Source organism: Pleurodeles waltl, chromosome 8 (genome assembly GCF_031143425.1).
Source record: "Pleurodeles waltl isolate 20211129_DDA chromosome 8, aPleWal1.hap1.20221129, whole genome shotgun sequence".
In the NCBI taxonomy this organism is placed as follows: domain Eukaryota; kingdom Metazoa; phylum Chordata; class Amphibia; order Caudata; family Salamandridae; genus Pleurodeles; species Pleurodeles waltl.
In genome coordinates, this window is record NC_090447.1 from 1178782605 (window position 1) to 1178809514 (window position 26910).

A 26910-nucleotide genomic window follows, 5' to 3' on the forward strand; every position below is an offset into this window, starting at 1 on the left:
GATATTGTAATGGCCCTTTTTTCTTGGTGATCTTATGCCACTGACGAAGCCACAAAGATGTGTGAAACCACTTACCTATTGCCATATAATGACCTGGAGTACCTTTTTGTGGAGAGTCCTCACCCTCATGGACAGAAACTCACACATCATCCCTCATCAAAACCAAAAGGGTACTGAAGCATTTCATGATTACAACAATTTAGCACTGAAATTAACTAATCTCAATTCAAATATCCTGTGTTTTAGTCCAAATAACAATTCAATAAAGATCGACAGGTGTCTAATCCTAGTGTGGATCTCTTCTGCGTGGACCTATCAAAGCGCAATTCTTGGTGACACAACAACCAATCCTATCTTGAAAATTCGCACCACCTGACCTAACCTCATGCTGCACTCTCTGATACAATCCTCACTCCTAGCAGAGGTTCACCCTTGTTTACTTGTGTACATCAACCTCTACACACATTAAAGCAAGCACAATTAAAAAATAACTCTTCTTTGCCACTAAAGAATTTAAAGTAATCACTCACACAGGAAACAGCCTGAAAAAAAACAGTTTCCAACTTACACACACAGACCCACACACACACACACACACGAAATCTCGACCAGCGGGAAATGATCCTGACTATTGCAGCTTCTCTTATACACATTAGGCTGTATCCGCACTAATCACTATTAGCAACAATCAGTTACAGTTCCTTATCTCAATTATGCGCTTTGATGGTTCCTCACAAACCAACACCACATAACCTAGGAGACAAGTTAAACCCCAATATATTTTTATCTATACTAGATATCGGGATCTTGAAGTACAACAAGCACAATATCAACTTCAACAACTCCACATCGAGCACATATACACATCTACACAACTAGACCATGGTCATCACCACAACGCAAAACACACAACTTCAACACAACACCATAAGCTCAACATAAACAACTGTGTTGCATAACCCTATTATTCTCTCTTCCACCACTGCAAACACATTTGGAACTACCAAAACCATCAATCTTCAAAGTTGGGCCACGGAATTTAGGGGCATGGCCAAGTTGGGCTGGGGCAAGGTCGAATCTGGTCTAGATTTTCTCAACCTTCCTATCTCCTCTCCTGTGACAGAACCATTCAGAGATCTTCGCCAACACATGTTTCGTATATACTATAGGTACACCAGTAGATTTCATCAGGGCTACAATGACAAATATACAAGCTTTAAAATTTACCCCTAAATCAGGTAAGGACAAAAACCATCACCAAGGTCACATTAACCATATCACCACATTTGAAAAGAAATATGCACATAGTGGGTTCCAAGAGGATCAAAACTTACATTGGACAAGGATTTATATGTCACCAATGGCACTAACCAATAAGTTATCAAAAAGAAAGAAGACAAGAATTGAAGTAGCAAAATAACCAAGATGGATAGGGAATACGAAAGAGAACTAATGAAACATCTGCTCACCTAGAACCAAATCATCAATGTGTATCAAAAGTCCCAAAGTATTCAACTAAACGATCATGAGGAATCTGAAATATATGCAGGCTAATATCACCTCATGCAAAAAACTCATCAAGCCATTATTTGGTCAAAATGCAAGGGTATAATATAAGCTCACCTAAAATCCAAGCAGCATATCCCTGTATAGTATAAAACATCATTATACGAAAACCATCTCTTCTACTATAGGTATACAGGGAGTGCAGAATTATTAGGCAAGTTGTATTTTTGAGGATTAATTTTATTATTGAACAACAACCATGTTCTCAATGAACCCAAAAAACTCATTAATATCAAAGCTGAATATTTTTGGAAGTAGTTTTTAGTTTGTTTTTAGTTTTAGCTATGTTAGGGGGATATCTGTGTGTGCAGGTGACTATCACTGTGCATAATTATTAGGCAACTTAAAAAAAAATATATATACCCATTTCAATTATTTATTATTACCAGTGAAACCAATATAACATCTCAACATTCACAAATATACATTTCTGACATTCAAAAACAAAACAAAAACAAATCAGTGACCAATATAGCCACCTTTCTTTGCAAGGACACTCAAAAGCCTGCCATCCATGGATTCTGTCAGTGTTTTGATCTGTTCACCATCAACATTGCGTGCAGCAGCAACCACAGCCTCCTAGACACTGTTCAGAGAGGTGTACTGTTTTCCCTCCTTGTAAATCTCACATTTGATGATGGACCACAGGTTCTCAATGGGGTTCAGATCAGGTGAACAAGGAGGCCATGTCATTGGATTTCCTTCTTTTATACCCTTTCTTGCCAGCCACGCTGTGGAGTACTTGGACGCGTGTGATGGAGCATTGTCCTGCATGAAAATCATGTTTTTCTTGAAGGATGCAGACTTCTTCCTGTACCACTGCTTGAAGAAGGTGTCTTCCAGGAACTGGCAGTAGGACTGGGAGTTGAGCTTGACTCCATCCTCAACCCGAAAAGGCCCCACAAGCTCATCTTTGATGATACCAGCCCAAACCAGTACTCCACCTCCACCTTGCTGGCGTCTGAGTCGGACTGGAGCTCTCTGCCCTTTACCAATCCAGCCACGGGCCCATCCATCTGGCCCATCAAGACTCACTCTCATTTCATCAGTCCATAAAACCTTAGAAAAATCAGTCTTGAGATATTTCTTGGCCCAGTCTTGACGTTTCAGCTTGTGTGTCTTGTTCAGTGGTGGTCGTCTTTCAGCCTTTCTTACCTTGGCCATGTCTCTGAGTATTGCACACCTTGTGCTTTTGGGCACTCCAGTGATGTTGCAGCTCTGAAATATGGCCAAACTGGTGGCAAGTGGCATCGTGGCAGCTGCACGCTTGACTTTTCTCAGTTCATGGGCAGTTATTTTGCGCCTTGGTTTTTCCACACGCTTCTTGCGACACTGTTGACTATTTTGAATGAAACGCTTGATTGTTCGATGATCACGCTTCAAAAGCTTTGCAATTTTGAGAGTGCTGCATCCATCTGCAAGATATCTCACTATTTTTGACTTTTCTGAGCCTGTCAAGTCCTTCTTTTGACCCATTTTGCCAAAGGAAAGGAAGTTGCCTAATAATTATGCACACCTGATATAGGGTGTTGATGTCATTAGACCACACCCCTTCTCATTACAGAGATGCACATCACCTAATATGCTTAATTGGTAGTAGGCTTTCGAGCCTATACAGCTTGGAGTAAGACAACATGCATAAAGAGGATGATGTGGTCAAAATACTCATTTGCCTAATAATTCTGCACTCCCTGTAGGTACTACCTATGATATATACATTGTAACATTCCATTGTCCCGGATTTAAAATGTTGTTCCTAGAACAGTTGAAAACGAAATTCTAAGCATGCACGTCAGATCAAAGGTGCATCAATGAAATGTTATACTGAGAGTTTCAAAAGTATCCCATTAGATGTAAAAGGGATACCAATAGCTACATTCTACACCCCATTAGCGCTCCGTAAAGCCCCATACATAGGCCCTCGTTATGACATTGGAGGTCTTTTCCGAAGACCACTGTGGTGACGGCTGCCAACAGACCGCCGCTGAGGCAGAACTCCGCCCGCCAGATAATGACACACAAACACAAAACTGACCGAAACCAGCCACAACACCAATGCCGCCAGACCCAATGGAGGCGAAAAACTGTCAGACCCAACACCCACCCACTATGGCAGCAACACAACGTCCTCCAAATAATGGACCACAAACCAGCACATCGGACACTCAACGGCGGTCACTCGTTGGCGGAGCAGACTGCTGCAGTAGAATTGGACACCCAATACCAACAGAAGCCAACATTGGCCAGATGAAAAAACCCACACCTGGCACATACACACACAGTACACACCTGCCAACAGCACTATAAAACACACCACCACACAACCCACAATCCTTTGCAAACACGAAAAACGTACCACACCTTGCCAGCAAAAGACAATACAAGAACTGCACACACAAACCACAGCCACCTATTCACCTTTCACGCATCAAACACCACACACCATACCCCAACACACATCGCACACTGCACAACACACACACCACGCCCACCACACAATAGGCATGTCCCTACAGAAGAATCCCCGTTTCACAGATAAGAAGTTGCTGGTGATGGTGGAGGAAATCGTCAGGGTAGAGCCACAGCTGTTCGGTGCACAGGTCCAGCAGATAACTATTGCTAGGAAGATGAAGCTATGGCAGAGGATCGTGGAATGGGTGATCTCCATGGGAACATATCCACGCACAAGGGACAACATTTGCAAGACGTGGAACAACCTACAGGGGAAGCTTCTTTCCATTGCATCCAGGCACCAAGTTGCCATCATGAGGACTGGCGGTGGACCCCCACCTCCTCCCACACAGTTGACATCCTGGGAGGAGCTAGTCTTGCCAATCCTGCATACTGAGGGCCTCACTTGAGGGCTGGACACTGGTAAGTCACCATTATAACCCTACCTCCACCAATACCTGCATGGCATATCACCCCCTCACCCTGAACCCTACACCCCACTCCATCCCATACAGTGCACCACCCCAATAACCATCCTCAATTGTGTACCCCTGCATGCCCTACCGACTGAAAGCATACCCACTGCAAGCACACCCCTCTCAGCTCTGCATGCACACACAACATGAATGCATGGACCACATGTAGCATTACCAATCCCACAGTCCATAACAATACACTAACCAAAGATGGGAGGACAACACCCATCCCATAAGGAAAACCAGAAATGCAGAATATGTGGCAAACAATGACTGTAACAAATCACTTACATGTCCACGGGTGCCCCAGCCAATGTCAGCGGTGATCATGTGCCACTGCAACCCAGTCCACTACCAGAAGATGCCCTCAGTGATGACAGCAACTCTGGATGTCCCGATCTAGATGAACTCCCTGGCCCATCTGGGACCACTGGTCAGTCGGCTTCCACATCCCACACCCAGTCCACCACAGGGCCCCGCCCATCAGACTCCAATACCACAGCAGCCACCCAACGTCCACAAACCTCTGTCTCCAGGACACGTCGATCAAAAGTGTGCCCACCTGTACAGGGACCTGAGTCAACACCACACAGCCAAGATGATGAAGGTCCTGGTGGAAGTGGGAGTGGGCACACCGTTCAGGGGACAGAGGCACAGGGGGCCAGGGCCAGGGCCAGTGGGAGGTAAGTTTTGCGGCAGGGGATGCCAGACCAAGGGAACCGACTGCCCAGGAGGCACCCACACATGGCCTCAGGGCATACCAACAATCCCAGGACAGGATGGGGCAGGTGATTACCATCTTGCAGGAGAACCAGCGGCTGCACAGGGTACACCACCAGGAGGTCATGCAGCAGTTGCAGGACATAAATGCCAACATGGCCTCCATTGCAGGGGTGGTGGGTGACATGGCCAATACGATGCCTCAGAAAAGAGCACACCAGAGGGCCCCTTCCATTAGCCAGTCTACTCACCAGCCAAAGTTTGCTACAGCTAGTGGATACCACTCACAGGCCACCAGCACCCCTCCCTCTGCAGAAGGTGAACCACCCCGAAAATGTTCCCTGCGACCCAGACAGACACCAGAGACTGTTGCCAAGACCAAAACCACCACCAGGAAATGAGCCCCTCCAGAATGCCTGCCTTGTGTGCCACTGAGTCACCTTGTTCACTTTGGACTGCATTTGCTCCTTTTTTCTATGGCCCCATTGGTAATGGACCTGTGCTACAAACCAACTGGGCCACTACACTGAAGTTTTCGTCCACCATCACCCCAATCTGTTTCACTATCCCATCCTTTTTGTCACTTCAGAAAATACCCTTGAACACAACTGAAGTATTTGTGCTTTATCATACAACAATATGCAGTGTATTGAACTGCATTATCCTATGCAAATGTCCTGTAATGTGTGAATCCATCCAACAAATGTGTTTAAGCAGTCTGTAGTCATCACATCAGTACACAGTTGTTACCACACAAACATCTGCAAAAAGGGAAAGCATAAGTGACAGTCAATTCAAAAGTAAAGGTAGTGCTTGGCACAACACAGCAGGCACACAGCACTTATTTGTAATGGAGATATGACCAGAAGTACAGTCACTGGAAGTACTGCTGTATTATATGTGTCCTGTTGTCTACATCCTCCTCCTCACAGTTTACTGCGTCCTCTGCTGCCACAGGTGTATTGCCTCCCCCTTCCTCCTGCAGGCAGGGCCAAATTGTGCATCATGCCACCACTATCTGGCAGACTTTCTTAGGGGCGTAGCATAGGGATCCACCAGTTAAATGGAAGCACCAGAACTTGGCTTTCAGTAGACCAAATGTGCGTTAGACAACCATCCTGGTACGCACATGTGTTCACTGTGCCGATTTTCTGGCCCTGTTCTCGGATTCCTCACTGGGGTCAACAGCCAGGACAGGTTTGGGTAGCCAGAGTCACCTGGAAGTAGTGAGGGATAAACATTACTCATGTACAATGGCATGGAGTACAACTTTAGTTGGCTTACACTGACATACATTGGGTGAAGACTCAAGCTCACCTATGAGCCACACTCTCTGGCTCTGTAGTCGTGCCATCACCTGTGGGACGCTGTTATTCCTCAACACATAGGCATCATGCACAAATTCAGGAAACTTGGCAGTGACATGGGAGATGTATTGATCAGCAAGGCACACCATCTGGACATTTGGAGAGTGGTAACTCTTCCAATTCCTGTAGAACTGCTCATTTGCCCTCGGAGGGACCAAGGCAATATGGGTTCCATCAATGGCCCCAATCACATGTGGTATGTGTCCCATGGCGTAGAATGCAGCCTTTACAGTGGGCAAATCTTTACTCTGGGGTAATGAGATGTACCTGCTCATGTGTTTGAGCAAGGCAGCCAAAACCCTTCCAAGCACAATCGAAAACATTGGCTGTGACATTCCTGCAGCCAAGCCCACAGTCACCTGGAAAGAACCATTTGCCAGGAAGTGGAGCATTGACAGTGCCTGTACTGCATGGGGTATTGCTGTTGTGCTACGGATAGCAGGAATCAGATCTGGCTCCAAATGTTGACACAGCTCAGTAATGTGGCCCTGTCCAGACGATAGGTGATTATGATGTCCACTAGGGGTCTATACACAGGTGCTTATCTCCTCCTCCTCCGCAGTGGCAGGTAACTAAGTAAACCAAATATGAGATGTGTGTGAGTACAGGAAGTATGGACACACAATATCACAGTACACAGAGCATGTATGTATGTAGCAGACTGCAATCATCGATACCTATGATGCACATTAAATTGTCCAACATGAGTACCAGGATTAAGAATTGACAACTGCCTATCCTGTATGCAGGGACAGGTGGAAGTGACCTCAGTCTGCCGGTGTTTAGCGTCATGGCGGAAGGTGGTCTGCACCACAGTGAAACTCCTCATTGGTTAACATAGAGCACTATGGAGCACAGGAACCAATGATGATCAACGCCAGCGGTTTTCACCGCCGCGGACGTGACCGACATTTTCTCAGTACCACTTCACTTGATTCCTGACTCTCTACTGATCAACACCTCCACTGCGTGTGCTGCGGCATCCTGTGTCTGGAACCTGCGGTGGGCCATGCTACATGGTAAAGGGCCACAGCCTTCACATCGGAGTTGTTGTGGATGGGGTCTTACCCTTATATGGGCAGTTGTATGGGCCTCCAGACCAACAGGTGAGTACCTCATGGGTATTTTGGATGCAACATGGCTGCATTAAGATGTATGTATGTGCTGGCAGTGTATCATTCGAAGGGGGTTGTTTATGCTGCATACAATGTGTATGCAGAGGTACGGGTAATGTGTGTGCTAAATGTGGGATCTATGCAGTATGTAAGCCATTTCTGTTACAGAATGGAGTTTTGAGTTCATGGTGTCAATTCGTCTGTGTTCCCTATGCATGTCAGCGCCCATCAGAAGAAAGGGTTGTGGCATGACAAAGCCAATGACGTGCAGACCCTGGGGATCCACAGCCGTCAGAGCACCCACGGAAACGGTGGGAGGACCTGAGACACTGGGCCAGGAAGACCAAAGAGGCCCAGCTGGGGACGGCCTCTGAACAAGGGAGGAGTGCCTGTCGGACCCTGACCTCCGTAATGGCCCGCATACTGGCGGTGGCCAATCCTGAGTTGGATGGGCACTTGAGGGCAGCACAGCGGCCACAAGGGGGTAAGGACAGACTGTGTGGTATTTTTGTTTGTTGCCTGCCATGGGTTTGGGTGCAAGGTTCTAGACAGTGGATGCACCAAAAATGTCAGTTTAGCTAATCTTGTGGAGTCCTGCTTAGCAATGTAGGGTGGTCTATATATTTGGTATTGGTAAGTCGCTGGCATACCATGGCAGACATGGCTTAGTGAGTCCCAGTAGGTATGCAGATGGTAGTGTTTGGGTTCATTTCTGCTGTTGTTCCCAGGTAATGGTTTGTCATTGTGGTTCATACTGCAGTGTTAGTCCCAGTGAGTGATTATGATGTGTATGCCATATGTGCTGTTGTTGCTGTGATTGGCCACCTCCTCTCCTTTTCTCATCCTATCCTTGTGTGCATTAGCATCATCTGGTAAAGGAGCAGGGGCACCAGCGAGTGGGAGAGCTGCAGCCCACGGGACCCAGGAGGCAGAGTCCACTGATGCCGAGGGGACCAGTGGATTGTAGGGGAGCACCACAGGGGAGGCTGGAGCTACAACTACAGACTCTGATTCCTCCTCCGATGGAAGCTCTTTAGGGGTGGCAGACCCCTCTGGGACCACCCGAGCTACTACATCTTCTGCCACCCCCGTATCAGCATCGCCCTCCCTGTAGCCCCTCATCAGGTTGCCCGTGCCCACTCACCCCGGAGGGTGGGCGTCTCCTTCGCCTAAGGCACCTCAGGCCCTGCCCCAGTCAGTCCAGTTGCCCTCACTGAGGAGGCTATTGACCTTCTGAGATCCATCTCTGTAAGGCAGTTAACCATAGTGAATGCCATCCAGGGGCTGGCATTCCAGATACAGAAATGCAATACCTACCTGGAGGGCATTCACATTGGCTTGGCTGCCCTACAGAGATCGTTTCAGGCTCTGGCCTCCTCTTTGACGGCAGCCAGTGTCCCTGGTTCTTCTGTCCCCCCTCCAACTACCTGTTCCCAGTCCAAAAGCCCTTTCCCCCAACCCATCTCACACACACAATCAGACAAGCATGCACACAAGACAACAGACAGGACTCGCACAGACAAGTAAAAGGCACCACACTTTACTTCACAAGCACACACACAGCCAACACACAGAAGCACATGCAACAACAGCCACTGCCTCCACTGTCTCCCCCTCTCCTCCTCCCTCACAGTCACATCAACACTCACACCTGCAAGCACTGCATCATCAGTCCCAGATCCTGCCACCTGTACAGCCTTGCCCACTGTCACCGCAACAGCAGACACGCAGACTAGCACCCCATTCACCACATGTGCAGTCACCACCGCCATCAAAACCTCAAGCAGCAGACCCACCTCACTTGCAGACACCACAACAACATACATACAAACGTCCTGTTTGTCCTCTCCCACCCTGTGTGCCCACCCCCCTCCAAAAACACATAAATGCTCCCACTCAGGCACTCAACAACCATACACCTCACACACACACACTGTACATGCACCTGCAACCTAGCCCAGCCTCCTACAACCACTCCCTCTATCTCCAATCCCAAACCTCCTCCCACTGCCCGCCCCATTGGACCTAAGAAACTTCCTTTCCCTCCTTGACCTCTTCCCTCCTCCCCTCCCGTCCTGCCCGTAAGAGGAAGATCCCTCTCCCCAGCCCAGTACCTCCAGCTGCCAGTCCACTCCTGTTTGTCCCCCTGGAGCTACACCTTCCACTAAGGGGAACAAGAGTGGCACTCCGGCCCCCCACCCCAAGCAACCACCTCTACCCCCTAAGCAAAGACACGCCCCCTCCCAAACCCAAGTCCAAGGACCCCCCTCCCAAGAAAACCGCCCCCACACCCTGAGGTGCCTTGCTACCATCACCATGATGCCCCTGCCCAATGGAGTGACTTGGGCTGTCAGGAGTCAAGTTGGGCCTTGGACGTTGCCCTGTGGCTTTTGCCTAACATTGGACTGGCCAATAGCCCTTTGTATATAGGTGCCTCATCAGTTGTGTGTGCAAGTCCACCGAAGAGGTTGGACCAAAGGTATGTGTCCTGGCTTTCTTTACTTCTGGCTTATGTTGGTGTAGGATTTCTCTGCAGATTGTTCTCGGTGTGTGGTGTGAGTGCATGGTGTGTGTTGTGAGTGTGGGTGTGTCATTCTCCCCTCCCTCCCTTTTGTGCTAGGCGGCTGTACTCACCACCCTCGTCTTCATCTGCATTGCTGCTCCTGGATTGCCATTGCGTGGTACAGCATCAGCAGGACTTTCAGTTCAAGTTCCATGGCGGCAGCGGACTCTTCTGTGTCCCTGGAGGTGAGTGTCTCCTTTTATATGATTAGTTATCGCCAGGCTCTTGGTGGCGGTGGTGCCACCCCGGAAATCCTGGCAGTCTGCTATGTCATTATATGATGGGCAGGGTGTTGTCTTCCGCTAGCCTGAAGATGGCAACCGCCATGGTCAGTGGATGGACCACACTGGCGGTTTGGGTGGTACATTGGCTGTCTATGGGAGGGATCACCGCCATGGTTATAATTTGGCGGTCTTCACCGCCAGCCTGGCGACGGACATATCGCTGTTGCCAGCGTGGCGTCAGCTGACTGCCAATGTCATAATAAGGGCCATAGTGTGCTAACACGTGCAAAATCATGTCTAAAAGTAACTAGCGAGACTTAGTAACAAATGTGTAAATAATCTCAAAGACAAATCTCTGCATTATTGTACCGATGATCCCAAAAGGTATCCCATTTAATTGGAAATGAATGCCAATATATGCATTTCTCTCCCTACGTTTGCCCCATCATCCGCTGTACCTGACACTGCACTGGGTAAACTAATACATGCCAGCTCATTCATATGTGGTATGCTACAGCGTATTGCTTCCAGCAATATGTGTTGCCCTAACAAACGAGTGAGCCCACTCAGTTAAAGTAAGCAAACGCTACAAAGACCGTTTACAGAAGGAGAGTGCTCCAACATCCCAGTAATCCAACGCGGAGTACCACAGTTTCTAAAACAGCGTTCCAAATAAAGGCCATCTTGTGTCTCATATTTACAGTAATAAGAAAAGGGACTAACTGTGTGTCGGCCACAGCCATCAAACAAAAGTCAGACTAAACCCTGCGTGGTGTAACTGCGGTCGCCATCTTAAAGTAGGTTTAGTTGAAGAATTACCCCTCACAAAAGGTAAGTGAAACAAAACGTACAACCATAAATGGCTCATTGAAGGAAATGTTGCTACTCCAAAGCTACTCTGAAAAAGAGGTGTTAATATAGATACAAAGGCCCATATTTATACTTTTTTAGCGCCACATTTGCGCTGCTTTTTGACGCAAAAACGGCACAAACTTACAAAATACAATTGTATTTTGTAAGTTTGTGCCGTTTTTGCGTCAAAAAGCAGCGCAAACGCGGCGCTAAAAAAGTATAAATAAGGGACAAAATGTATAAATATGAAAAACGAAAATGACATTGAAGGGCAAGATTCCCAGTATCAATGTAGGTCCATGTTTCAAATAACTCCACAATATACAGTAATAAACACTACATTTTCTTGTCACCAACAATAAAATCTACCAGTACTCAATGTCCCAGATTCATTATGTACACATGTATTAAAAGAATCGGTCTAATAGTCTCAGCCAGTATTCAATGTCCCAGATTCACTATATACACAATGTATCAAAAGAATATGTCCAGTAGTCTCAGCTTACAAATACAATGCATTCTATTGGTCCCCCCAAAAAGTAATGAAGTTCATGGTCAATGTGCAGGCCTTCATCTACTGCTTTTAATATCAAAATCCAGAATGCTTCCTCTCTCCTCAATTTCAACAAAAGGTTATCACCTTTTTTTATCAGGTTGTTCTTTCTCACTACTATAGAATTGAAAATTCTGATGGTGATCTTGTTTATCATACTCTAAAGTTTGTAATGTAAACAGGTATTTAGGATTGCCTTGTTTGACTACCCTCAAATGTTCAGCAATTCTTTCCTGTACTGGCCAGATAGTGCTCCCAATGTAAATCTTGTTACATTTGCCTATCAGAACATATATTGCAAAGTGTGTAGAACAGTTAATATTAATTTTGATGTTGAATATTGGGCTATTATTTTTTCTCTGGCTATCCTTCATACAGAACAGTGCTCACATTTGTAAAAGCCATTGGTCTGTGAAGGCCACCATGATGTCTCTTGTGAAGGTTTGGAATACCTTAGACTATGAATATTTCTAATTGTACGTCCCTTACTGAACGTAATGTAATGACATGTGGTAATAGAGGAATTTATCTTATCCTCTTCCTTAAACAAGTGGCCATGTCTACTGAGTATCCTTCTCAGTTTGTCAACATTACTTACAAAAGTAACAATAGATCTGAGAGTACCATAAAAAACTGAAAGACTCTTCTTGTTATCTTTCAGTTCCTTGGATCTATCCAATTTCAAAGCCCTGTGGCTAGCAGTCCTTACAGTATGTTTATCATGGACTCTAAAAAGGCACCTTTGAACTATGTTGCCAATATTCACTATATGTTCAGCATTGGAGCTGGAATTATCCCTAGTTCTGAACACTTCCCCATAAGGTATTGCACCCAATTGGCATTTTGGGTGTGCACTTGGTGCTTGCAAAATTGCATTGAAAGAAGTCTCCTTTGTGTACATTCGACTGTGATGTTTGGTCACTGACATATAGTTCAACATCTAAAAATTGTATTCTCTCTAATAGTTCAATGTGCATGACATGTTGAAAAGATTAGAGCTGAGGTAGGCTACAAACTCCAACAGATCTTCAGATGACCCAATCCAAATAATCAGGATATCATCAGTGAACCTACTCCAAAAGTGGATATGATCAATCCATTGTGTACTGCCCAGTCCCCAGACCGGCCCCAACTCAAACCAACCCAAAAAACGTTTGCATAAGATAGGAGCAAATCTGGAGCCTATTGCAGTACAATATGTTTGGTTATACCACCTGCCTTAAAATATAAACACATTATTGTCCGAAACCATATGTATCATAGTCAAAGCATCTCAGTGTGTAACAGGAGTTCCACAGGTCTTTTCTTTAGGAAATGTTTGACTGCCTGTGAGAAAGAGCCTCTTTTTGACATGGTAAGCCCCCACTTTTTGCCTGAAATCTGATGTGGTTTCAAAGTTGTTAGTGCACAGGGCACCTGTAACCAGGTTCCCTGGGCCATGTCTCTTTCCCAAAACTGTTGTGATGCACTGAAAGAACTGGAAACACCTTTAGGTGTCCCTATAAGTCCCAGGGCATGAGGTACTAAGGGTAAGCCTCTGAGGGCAGCAGCACAGATTGTGCCACCATCAGGGACCTAAATTGCAAACCTAAATTGCAAAACTGATATGGCACACAGCCTGTGTGTTCTGTCCACTACACACTGCATGCAATATAGGTAAGACACTTCCGGCAGGCCTTCCAGCCCTAAGGCAGGGTGCACTTTCCTGCATGTGTGGGCATAGATGCATGAGCAATAGGCCTCTACAGTGTCCCTGCCAAACCTGTGGCATTGTAAGTGAACAGAGCGGCCATTTTACATGCATGTACTGGGCATTGGTCAGTACGAGTTTCAAAGCTATATGACTGCCACTCTGCACCCTGGGTTGTGTGGTATAAAACAACTCAGAATGTTAAATCCAAACTGGTACCAGTATTGGAATTACTGCAAAGTGTACCCAGGAGTCACCGTAGAGGTGCCCTCTTAAATCGCTTACTACCCTGGCATGGTTGCTGGCCGGTCACAACCTAGCCTGCCACCATCAGACAGGATTCTGGAACCCTGGGGGGAGAACCTGTGCTCTCTGAGTCCAGAGAACAAAGCCCTTCCTGGGCAGAGGTGTTACCGCTCCTCCCCCGGGAATGTGCACAGACCTGCCTATAAGCTTCAAAAGGCTTACTGCCCTTGAAACTCGTCCCCCAGCCCTGCAGCTAGCAGCAGATGGCCGCTCCTGTTGCAATCCCCACTTTTGGCAGAAGCAACAGTGGGAAAATGCATAAAGGACAGGAGGAGAGGCAACCCCAAACTTGCACCACCCCAAGGATGTTGCATGTGCAGTGACTTCTCCATTTCATTTACCTCCATCTTGCATGGTAGGAAAATAGCATATCAGGGATAGGGAAGTGACCTCTGCCCACAGGAAGTGGTCACATAGTGGGTGTAGTCACCCTAAGGTAGATAGCCTATTGGTCACTACTAGGTACTCCCCTAATCGCCTACTAAGTCCCGTTTTAATGGGCACTCCTGGACCTGCAGATCAGATTCCAAGGACACAAGAAGCCCAGCAACAAAAAAGACATGGCTCGAGAACTGCATTCCTGCTGCACAAAGAAAAAGGCACCAAACCTTGCCTGCTGTACCCAGGACCCGACAATCGCCGATGAAGAGTTGCTCAGACATCAGTCAGACTCTAAAAATCCCCAGAGAACCTCCAGTCTTCTAAGAATTGCTGAAGATCTCCCTCCAGAGTGAAGGCATCACTCCCCTGCAATAAAGACCAAAAGACCAGTGAAGTCCAGTTCACGGACCAGCTGCTGACCAAGGAACAGGATGCCGCAGTCGGATCAAATTTCACCCGACAGACTGTGAGGACAAAACCTGCAAGTGTGCCAAGTTTGGTGGCACTGCGACCTCCAGGGCCTGAACCGTGCAACAGCTCTGGTAATGGCCACTCAATGTCGGACTTCAGGAAGGAAAACACACTCCAGACTCCCAAAGGACCAGGAGGAAGCCCCAGTCAAGGGACTTCAGAAACCACCAGAACCACCCATCAGAGTGGCCCTGCTAACCTGCAAGCGACCCTCAAAGTGACATGTCTCCTGCTCCCAAGGGCACCTTTGTGCACAGCTCTTAGCTCATCTATCTGCTTGGCAACCGACCTCCCTTGGCACTAAACTGGAGAACCGGCTGTGCTCTAAGGGTTCCCTACCCCTTGCGACGTCTACACTCCAAAAGGACCCAATAGACTCACCTTGAAGTACAGCTGTGCATTGCTTTTCCAAGTGGTCTCCCACAGTGGTCTTGCACCTGCTCCAAGGACTTTATAGCAGCTCTTCCCGCTAAAACCGGGAGCCACCCAAACTCCTCCTGCTAGTCCACAGAACTTCCTGACGACCTCGACCTATATTCAAAAGGAGACACTGGTAAACAAATTGCCTGATATTACATGTATTTTTACATTTTCTCCTATTGATTCCTATGATGCGTAATTACGCACCAAAAGACTATTTTTGCTAAACTTTGAAAAATCAGAACTTAAAAAGTACTTACCGGATTTTGATGATCTTGGTCTCAAAAATGTTATAAAACTCTGAAGTACTTTTGTAAATTGGTCTTGAGTTATTCCTTTGAGTGGGTGTCTTGCTTTAATAATACTGTGAGTACAAAAAATGTTTTACACTTCTCTAAGATTGGCCTAATTGCTCGACCAAGCTACCATAAAAATTAGAGCATTAGGTGGTCTAGTTTTTACCTCTGTAAACCAACTTCTGGTTGCCCGGACTCTCTGCACGGTGCCTGGTTTTGCACACTACATAGAGAGCCAGCCTCCTACACTGGTAACATGCCAAATTCCGGTAAAATATTCTTGTATAGGGACACCACATCCAAGGGAGCGAAAAGCATGTTGTCTACCCAGTCAATATCACATAACAAGTTAAGGATGTGTTTGGTGTCTGTAACAAATGAGGGTAAATTAAAAACAAAAGGTCGCAAAATAAATCCACAAATTGTGACATCCTCTCAGTGGGTCCTCCGAAACCGAGACTACTGATCTCCTGGGAGAGGGTTGGGGAGGGGGAGGGTCTGCATAGATGAGTGCTCATTGGGTAGCCACCCATCATGTACACCCACCACAGATGGTCTCGGAAGACAATATTTATGGCTTAATGTGTCATGTGGGTCTGGTCTGCTATTGATATGATACTTGTTCTACTGAGTCCTCTTCAGAGTAGCAAGGCCAACATCCCCGACTTATCTCTGTCTCTGTAAATGTGGGATATATTTTTGTGCATATTTTATCCAGTCTATTGTATACCTTTTCAAGGTGCCTTTTCTGTCGAACTACGGTCCATACATTTCCCCCCAATTGTGGAAAGCGGCATGTCATTTCTTGTAATATCCGCTCCATATCAGTAATGTCCCTCTTGAGTTGTCCTGCCACCTCTTTTGTTTGGCAATGGCAGTATCATTAATTAGTACCTTCATTGCCTCCCATTCAGTGGCTCTCTTTCTTGTTGATCCCCATTTAGCATCCAAATAGTGGGTTAATACCTGTAGAACGGACGAGGTAAATGCCCAATCTATTTGGGCCTATGTTCTTAACCACCAGGTAGGTATGCCAGCTCTCCTATGCCCTTGTTTCATTGTCAAGACCACTAGGGAGTCATTTGAAAGGGACCTGTCCTTAAAATCCACATCCAGGTAGTGTGTACACAGGTCTGGCTGAGGAGAAAATAGTTTAACCTGCTGCAGAAACCATGGGAGGGTGAGTTATAGGAGTATACTCTATCTTCGGGAGTCTAGTCCTCCATACATCAGTCAGATGCAGCTGGCCTATAAAGCCTTACAGCTGATTCAACATTGTTTTCAGGGTGGATGCATATTCCTCTCAAGTGACATGACTCAGTCAAGACAACTACCGCCCTGTTGGAAAATGGCCCTCTCTTAATGGTCACTTCAAACTTTTTGCCTTCCTCCTCCTTTTTTTCTGACTTTGTTTTTGTTGGCTTTAAGACTCTGAGCACTTTACCAGTGCAAAACAGTGCTAAAGTCCATGTGCTCTCTCCCTACAACATGGTAATATTGGCTCCTACCCAATTGCCATATTTAATTTACTTATAAATCCCTAGTAAAGTACACTACAGGTACAAGTGGGCTGTAAAATAAATGCTGTTGCTGGGCCTGCAGCACTGATTGTGCCACCCACATATCGGACCTGTCATTGCAAGGTCTGTGTGTGCAGTTTTACAGCTGCCTTGACCTGCCATATAAAACCCCTTGTCAAGCTTTAAACTCCCCTTTTATTACATATAAGCCACACTTAAGGTAAGCCTTATGTGACCCACCAGGCACGGTGCAGTGTATTTAAAAGGCAGGACATCTACTCTTAAGTTTTACACGTCCTGGTAGTGAAAAACTCCCAAAACCCTTTTTCACTATTGTGAGGCCTTCTACTCTCATAAACCAGCATTGGGAATTCCTCAATATACTTTTAAGCTGTAATTCCTGATCAGAAAGGAGTAGCTACATAATGTTTCATATCTTTGGAATGGTAATGATAAATCCTCTTTACTGCTAAAGTCAAATCTAACATTTCTATTTTAGAAATGCCACTTTTAGAAAGTAGATATTTCTCTGCTCTTACTTCTCTGTGTGCCTTCCAGCCTGTCTCCAATATACATCTGGGCTAGGTAACCCATCTACATACATTTGCATTCTGATGGTCCTTCCTGTGCAGGAAAGGAGGACGAGGCTCACACTTACACTTCAAAGGGTAGTGGCCTGACCCCACACAAATAACTAATTACCCCCTACAGATAGCCTGGCAGACAGGACTGGGTTGAAAGGGATACTTGTGCACTTCAAAACCACTCTTTGAAGTCTCCCCCACTTCAATGGCACATTTGGGTATAAGTACTGGGTTTGTGACCCCACCAAAACAGACACTTTTTGGATCTGTAAAAAGACACTTCTGGATCTTGAACTGGACCTCTGTCAGAAGAACTTCTGTGTGGCTTAAAGGACTCAACTGGACTACTTTTATGCTTGTTGCCTTGCTGTCTGGTGCTCTCTGACTCTGCTGAAGGAGAGCAGAACTCTGACTTCCCTCCAAAGTGATCCTCAAGGGCTTGCCTCCTGTTTCCGAAGTCTCAGGACCATCAAGAACTTCAACAGGGTACTGCTGCTGTGAGCCTTTGCCACTCGTGAGTCCGGCCACTGTACTTGTGACAATGATCAGCACATGTCTGAACATCAGCCTGCCTTGTAAGAAGAGCAAGCGTCCTGCTTCTGACACAGATGCTGTCCTTCCAGTGCGGCCACCATGTACCTAGGAACAAGATCGAGCATCTCACTCAGTGCAAGCCCGAGCACCCTTCTTCTACACAAGACGCCGCAGCACCCCGGGCAGACACTCCAACGCAACTTGTGGCCTGTCTGCATGTGTTGCCTTGACAACCCAAGACTCGCTTGCCTCAAAACATTCCTGATGCGGAGTTGCCGTGCAACATTGTGCCTCGCCTACACCTACGAATGAGCGACTTGCCAAAAGACACCCTTTTTCCCAGAGGAAGGTACTGTGATTCCTGAGACCTGTGATGTCTCTGCAAGCCAACCTAGGCAGGATTACAGGTGACTGGGTGGGGTTTAATTAAAACATTTCAGTCTCAAGGGACCACTTAGAGATTTCCTTTTTGAGGACTTGGGAGAGTATTAGGCTGGTGCTCTCTCTCTGTGAGAAAGCTCATTTGTCTTCTTTTCAGTATTACCAGAACCAAAAAGAAGCAGATGTATCTATAGCACTGTGACTTTACTGCAATAACTTGAAAATAATACATTGGATTTGTGTTATATTGGTCATATGTTGGTTGTAATATACTAAGCTATTTTTCTAACCTACGTTGGAGTATTTTTGTAGTGTTTCACTGTGTTAAGCTTGCCTACTATGGGCCAAGCTACCAAAGGGTGAGTGCAGGATAATTCAGGTTATGTTGTGACTTACCCTGACTAGGACTGTGGTCTCTACTTGGACTGGGTGCGTAACTCTGCCAACTGGCGACCCAATTTTTAACATGCCCATGTCATGGGGGTGCCTAATTCCTAGAGTACCAATTCTAACAGACCGAAAAAAGGACGCCCTCAAGATTAGGGGCATACACATTTAACATGCTCAACAGCTTACTGTTTAGCTTCTCATTATCAATAGCGACCCTCCGGAACCCGTTCCACAACATTACTTATAAAAGAGACTCCACCATCTATCCAAATAAACACCCTACTACAGTAGGAAGAGAAAAATACTGAGTTTAGTGTGTTCCTGCGATGTTGGGTGTGTTTCCTGTAGGATCACTATACCAACATGGTGCTGTTTTATGTAGAATAAAAATCTGTGCCTTTTTGTGTATTATTTAGCTCTCACGTTCCTTGTGAGCATTTTTATGTGCTCTATCCCAGAGCTTCACACAGGACAATGTCAATGAAGGCTCCACATTGCTGTTTACAAAATAAATCAGTGTAGTCAACAACCGTGCCTCTATGAATAATATATGGCTTGGAAATAAATTCCCTGCTTAGCCTTGTGTAAGTAAATCCTGCTTTTCCCCTACCACCTTCTGCAGGCACTAACCTGAACTGCATTATTTTGGCACCTGCATCCTGGGCAGTTTCTTAGCGTGAATATCTGAGCCTCAACTCCTACAATCCAGTATCTGTGTGTTACAACATCAAATATCTATATTGGTTCCTGGTCCATGTACCCTTTCCCCATCTAAAAACTTCCTATTAATAACATTATCCACAACTTAATCCAACCAGTACAGGACTGTACGGCTTCAGGCCCCCCTCTTGGGAGTCAGGCCTTAAGGTCAGAAGCCCCTGTGCCACTGAGGTGTCTGGCAGCACCATAACTACTAAGCCGGGGAAGGCTGGGGAAGAGTTTTCCTCATTTCACATAGCCCAAATGGAATCTCACTTATAGTCATTATATGACAAAGTCTGCCAACATCCGGTTCTTATCCATACACAAGAGTACACGTCTCTAAAAGCACCTTTGAATTATTCTATTACTTAGCGCTCATTATGCCATCCAAATTAACCTCTATGTGCCTCCGTGAGAGGGAGGCCTCAACTAAGCTTTTCTCAGGAGTCTGCAAGTCAGTGTTGTTTATCTGTGACAGATCTGTACCCCTGTTCCCCTTGTGTCCAGGCTACACTCAAAGATCCCGTCGCCTTCAGACAGCACTTGATTATGAGGTCAGACAGGCTAGCAAATAGGCCTCTGCAGCTGGATCGAATAGCTTCTGCCTCGTACACATTGATTCTTGAAAGTTGTGTGCTTTGAGTCTTTGCACTCCTGACTATTTTCCCCATATCAGCACACTTCCCAAGAGTCCACTTGCTCTATACCACGGATTACAAGCACACTGTCTCTTCTACAGGAGTCCTTCCATTTCTACCATAATCACGCTCTTAGCCCGTCATCTCCTACCCAGGCAACACTTGGGTACACCTTCAACACATCACATAAAGAGAAGAAGAGCAAACTGTAAACATAATCAGACTTGCCCTTAATTTATTTCAACATGCTTACAATGTCAAGCCAGATTACTAGGTCCTGTGCTGGGCTATGATCTAACTTAGTCCCCCCTGAAGAAATCTCTCTCTTATCTTGGAGCTTGGGATCATCATGTGGAGCCAAATTCAGCACTTCTACTCTCTGGTGTCTGAGGTAAGGCACTTTCTGTAACAAAGTACACCAGGTTCTATGGAAAAACATCAATCTGATGGCAGAAATGCAGCAAGAAGTAAAAAGATTCCAAGTGCAGATTGTCAGAGAAATGTATCAGCTGTTGGAGCATACAATGCTACATTCACTTCAACTTCATATTTATTTTATATATTTTCTGTAACACAGCAAGTGGAGGATAGTTAGTGATGCAATATGAAACTATTTCAGCTAACAAGCAGGTAATATCTCTTCTCAAGGGAAGAACATTAGAAGAACTCAAGACCTGATACAGTGTTAAACTATAGAAAGCTGACTTCACTGAATATAGTCTTTACTTGTCTATGCCAAAGTTAGAACAAGGCTATGCTTACTTGATCAACCAGGCCAAATGAGCAGTGGACAGCACTGAAATAAAAAATAGCAGTACATGTAAATTGTTTGTTAATATGCGATAACGAACAGGCTTTAGTAGTACATTAAGCAGGTATAAACATAATTTTACAATGTGGTTTGCCAGAGACTATGTTTCAGGTTCTAACACTGTGGCAACTCTAAAAGCAAATAATACATTCATGGAAAGTCAAACAAACCAAACATGTCTGACCTGTACTTGCTTAATTACATTCCCATCCGGATTCTCAAGCTCAATCAGTAATTCCTCTTTTCTTCTTTTTAAATTATTGATAGCATCTTTTTTTTCAAGAAGTTCATTCATGATTGGTAATTTGCTCTCTATTTCTGAAAAAACCTGTATGTGTGAAGCCATCCTTTCCCGATATGCAGTGTTTCTTGACAGCAGTGCTTCAAAATCTTCTTTTCGCTCTTCTAAATTAAATTTTATTCTCACATTGTCTGCGTACACTGACTGGTTGTGGGTTACAAGGTATTCACAGTTGAGATTTGTTGTTTCAATTTCATCATCTTTCTGATAGATTTCTTTTTCTGTTTTCTTTGTTTCTGCTAAAATAGTCATTCTTTGTCTTTCAAGTTCATTGAAGTGAGCCTGCAATATATTTTAACATTTATCTGAGCCTGCAATATATTTTAACATTTATCAGAGAACCTAAATTAATCTTTACACAATAATATATTGTAATTATCCACTAAAGTCTAAATGTTTCCCTTAGTGAGTAGGACTATTATCTGAGCCCACTTAGAATGTTTTCATTTTGAAGGTAACGAGATGCGAGGACCTGTCTCTGAAGTTGAGGGGATCATCAAACTGCATCCATGTTTCAGAGAGTGGCTACTACCCTCTTGGACACCAACAGTGGTAACAGCATAATCATAGAAAGCATTGGCAAAGCCAAAAGGTCTTGCCTATGAGAGCTATTGGCTTTTGTAGTGATTTTTAGGACAATGGGCAGTGGGGGGCGGTGGGAGGGGGGACAGCCAGCTGACTACATGGTGGAAGGGAGGAGCACAGATAGCAAGTTGAGAACAGAGGGTGGGCAGGAGGAGCTGGAACAGTAAGCTGACAACAGAGGGTGGGTGGGGCAGGGATGGTGAGAAATTGATAATGGAGAGCAGACAGTAAGGGATGGGGAGGAAGTAGTAATGAAGGGCGGCAGGAGGGGCTGGGGCAGCAAGCTGACTATGGAGGGCGGGAGGGACTGAGGCTGCAAGGTAACAACAGTGAGCAGACAGGAGTGACTGGAGGAGCAAGATGATTATGGAGGATGGGTGGAGGGGCTGTGAAAGCAAGCTTAAAACATTGGGAAGGTGTGAGGGAATGGGGTAGCAAGCTTACAATGGAGGGAGGGTGGAGGTGATGGGCCAGCCAGCTGACAATGGAGGGCAGGCAGTAGGGACTGGGGTAGCAAGCAGACGACGGGATGCAGGAGGGAGGGGATGGGGGTTGGGGCAGCAAGCTGACAATAAAGGTGAGAAGGGAAAATGGAAAGCAAACTGACAAAGGAGCGTGGGTGGTTACAGGGACAGCACACAGACAATCAGGGCGGCCAGGAGGGAATGGGGAAGCCCACAGACACTTTAGGATATGGGAAAGCAAGCAAACAATGGTGACTGGGGAGCAAGCGGAGAAGGGAGCAAGAACAGCAAGGGAAGGTTGGTGGGGTGTAAGTAAACATGGAAGCTGAGGGAGGGAAAGATAGAGGAATACGGAGGGGGAGAAGTACATGAGGGAAACAGGTGGAAAATGCAGCTCTTGTAGAATGCTTAAACAAAAACAATAAAGTAGCACCTGAAGAATGAGCAGTGAAAAGACAGAAGAAATGCATCCGTGCTCCCAGGGAGGTGCAAACACAAGAAGAGGGAAAAAAGCCTATGGAAACTGAAGAACCACACCAATGACAGTGACAATTAAGCCAACTAATGGTAAACAATGTGTTGTAATATAACATGTATTGTAACAGGCAGTTAATGCACCGTCTTAGGTGAGACCTAAAAACTGGTATGCCTGCCATGGCCAAACATTGACTTTGCAAATGCTTGTTTACAGATGCAGTTTATGCTTCCAGATTGGGTACATATTGCTTCCAGAAGTGTTTGTAATGCATAGTGCTAACTCTGCAGTGAAACCAATATTCAATATACTTGTAATGCCTGGCATCTGCTCCTACTACTGTGGTGTAATTTTCTCTTTTTCTCTTTTGTGGGTACATACCGACATTGGATATTTGCATCCCAAACTAAAACAAATGTGGCTGAACCATTAGAACTGTTTGGGTTCTCTGATTATGTACCACAGGTGAATTAATACCTGTCAATTTTATACTGTGATACATGTTTAAATAAACTTCATTTACCAAAGGTTTGTTATCAACGAGACGCTTGCAAACAGACCAAATTGAGACCAAGTTGTCATGCACCAACACAACAAACGGGTTTGGTTCTTGATAAAGATAATAATAAACAAAAGCCAGCATGATGCCCCAATAGCTTAAACTCTTGTGCTGAGATGTGCGGTGATCAGGAGGTCACGAGTAAAATAAAATGAGCCTTCCATGGTTCCAAGGTGGTTAAATTAAATATAATTACATTTAAAATGTGTATTAGTATAGTATATAACCAGTTTATTGTTATCAGAAACACTTAATGACATTTTAAGTATGCCTTTTTTCTAGAGGATCATTTTATTGTCAGGAATGTGACTTCTTTGTATAATAGTTACAGTCTTTATATCTCTGCTTGGAACAAATAAACGTATTGCTTGTCACATTTTACTGTCACCTAACAAAAGGATAACAATAATGGGAATGTTACACCACAGAAGCTCATCAGGAGGATTGCAATTATGGCAATGGAATGGCAATGTACTTTTCAACAGAGCTGCTTCTTAATGTTTAGGTCTTAGTGTGTGACATCCCCCTCCTTTCTGCAGCATCCCCCTCCTTTCTGCACTCACTTCTGTGACAAACTAAATGCCACTGTGTTAGAAATTGGATTTCTGGTTTGCAGAGGTTTGCACCCTATCTGAGCAGGAACGACAACCCTAATTAGGATAAGTCATATACACACTAAAAGTTAACCTGTGCTCACTCTTTGATAGCTTAGCACAGAGCAGTGAGGCTTTACTTAAGAGGCAGTGTATAAAGTATGTGTGCAACACTTCAAACAGTAAAGCAGTGAAAACACCAAACAAAAAGACACTATGCCTGGTTAGAAATACAGACCTTAATTTTATGAGTAACACAAGACCAAAATGACAAAAATCCAATTATTAAAAGTTGAGATAAGTTTTTAAAGAATAAAATGCAGTATAGTTCTTAAAAGCATAAAGCACCAACTGGGGATATCTGGCCGCACCAGAGTGGTACAAATCCAAAAGGTCAGGCCGACCGCGATGGAGCACAGGACGGATACAGTGCCAAGTATGCCCTGCCGAAGTTTTACCTCCTCAGAATTGAGTCAATAGTCCCGTTTGCGGGGAAGAAGCGCATCCGGAGCAAGGAGAGCCCGCTGGCGGTGGTCCCTGGGTGCGAAGGGTCGGCCGGGCATCGCAGACACTGTTGTGCGAAGAGATTAACTAGCAGCGGCTTCCGCCAATTCTTCATTCAAGCGGCGCAGTTCCCCTAAAGCTGGATTTCAGGAGCCACAAAACTCTTTTAAGGTCCCAGGAAGGCAAGGTCGTGTCTTGGAGGTCAGGAGCAGGCTGAAGATGGGTCCAGGACCTGTAGCAGGAGTGTACAGATTTGGTGGGGTCAGAGACTCAATGCTGAAACCCAGTTATGCCTTTGAAGTGGGGGAGACTTCAAAGAAGGGTCTTGAAGTACACAGAGGTCCTTTCTTCCCAGCCATGTCTCCAGACTATCAGTAGGCGATAATCAGCCTTTCGTGTGGGGACAGGAACTGCCTATTCAGGCACTGTCGATTCAGGTGTAAATTGTCAGCCCTCCCTTCCTGCCCAGTAAGAGCCATCAGAATGCAGAGGAGTGCTCAGATACACCTAACCTTTTTCTATTTCTGGCTGTCTAGAGAGAATGTACAAAGTGTAGCTGTCACCCACCCCAGACGTGTATTAGAGACAAGCTGCAGCTTTAAGAACAGGGAAATGTCCACTTTCTAAAAGTGGCATTTCTAAAACAGTAATGCTAACTTCAACTTTACCAGTAGAAATTATTTATCATTACCATTCTAATGATATGAAACATGAAATGGCTACTTCAGCTTAATCAGGAATTATAGCTTAAAAGTGAAATAGGGAATTCTCAATGTTAACCTATGAGAGGAGTAGGCCTCACAGTACTAAAAAACAAATTTGGGAGTTTTTGACTACCAGGACATGCAAAACTTAAAAAGTACAAGTTATACCTTTCACTTACACAGCACCCTGTCCTATGGGCTACCTAGAGCCTGCCTTAGGGATAATGTATGTGCAACAAAAAAAAAGATTTAAGGCTTGGCAAAGGGTTTTAAATGCCAAGTTGAAGTGGCAGTAAAACTGCACATAAAGGTTCTGCAATGGAAGGCCTGAGCCATGGTTAGGGGGCTACTGGAGTGGGTGGTATAATGAGTGCTGCAGGCCTACGAGTAGTCTTAAATTTACAGGCCCTGGGCACATGTAGTACACTTTACTAGGGTTGTGGATTCAGGGCAAGAACATCTAGTTTTCCTTCAGGTTCTTCAGACAGCAGGGCAGTCCTTCTTCTTACTCTTCATAGGTTCATGAGTGTGCTTACAGGAGATTTGGGGGGCCCATTTAAATACCAGCTCTAGTATGTGGCTGTCGATCAAGTCTTTGTCCGCCCCCTGAATTGGTGCTAGCTTGACTACAGAAAAAAAGAACTGGCAAACCCAGGTGGGAGCTGCATCTGCTAGTGTCAAGGTAGGCTCTTTTGAAGTTAGGGAGGGGCTGGGTAGAGCCCCAAGTTACACTTTGAAGCTCAGGAAGGGGGTGGTTAGAGCCTACAGGCCATCCGGCTCAGGAGAGGAACGCCCTTCCCAACACCAGATGTCCTTTGTCCACTGTCTGGGAACAATAAACATAACACTTTAGGGGAGTGATCAAGAGTCAGTTGACACTGGCAGAAAGGCACATTTGCCTTAACCAGGAAAGTGTCAATTTTCTAAAAGTAACTAATCTTCAAAAAGAAAGGGGAAATAGATTATTTGTGAGTTTGCTCTGCTTCCTGTTTCTAAGTACCTTTTAAATAAAGAGAACACACAAATTTTCATAGAAAAGCCTCTCTATATGGTGTTAGGGGGCATTCCTATTTGCTTAAAAAGACCCTCACTCACTAGGGTTATTTGTGACATGCTTCATCATTATGTCTGCACCCACAGTACCTTCTGTATCTGGGTGGACTCTACGTCAACAGATAACAGAGCACTTGATTATTCTTAGGATGAGAGGTCAGTAAGCGCTGGGAGGCCTACAGGTAGCCATGCGCAATACAAATCCATATAACATAACAAGTTAGGATTGCTATAGGTATCCAATGTAGTTCTTATGTTTATTGTTGGATCCCTTGGCAAGATTAAAAACAAGTGGTTTAATGAATAGGGAATTTCAATAGGCTCCATCATCAAAAAGGTCTACATGTTTCAGCCGTTATCATCGTCTCTCTGGTCAGATGGCTTTCTTCAGAACCAAAAGGTATTAAATATCCCAATGTATAATGTACACTTTATGTGCACTATTTGTGACCTCAATAGCTACTGTGAATTTTAACTTATTCACACTTCATTTATCCTTAGATGCCTTGTTTGCACACTATACTGCAAACTTTCATAGCTGGGTAAAACGTAAATCAGAAAGAGAAAACGAGTTCGAACTTTACTCCACTGTACTCCACTTGTTTTTTGTGAACAATCTTGGTGGGCAAAGCACACTATACAGTGAATACACAATGGCGCA

General features: G+C 45.2%; 1 protein-coding gene across 1 annotated transcript in view; it reads right to left on the reverse strand.

The window, feature by feature from the left end:
- The window catches only part of CCDC122 (coiled-coil domain containing 122), a 103356-nt gene extending 81788 nt beyond the window's left edge, over window positions 1–21568 (reverse strand). Inside the window, exon 1 of the mRNA XM_069203186.1 lies at window positions 21196–21568. Within this exon, the coding sequence (XP_069059287.1) occupies window positions 21196–21564 (369 nt within the window). The 5' untranslated portion in view covers window positions 21565–21568. The remainder of the gene's footprint in view (window positions 1–21195) is intronic.
- Window positions 21569–26910: the final 5342 nt, after the last annotated feature.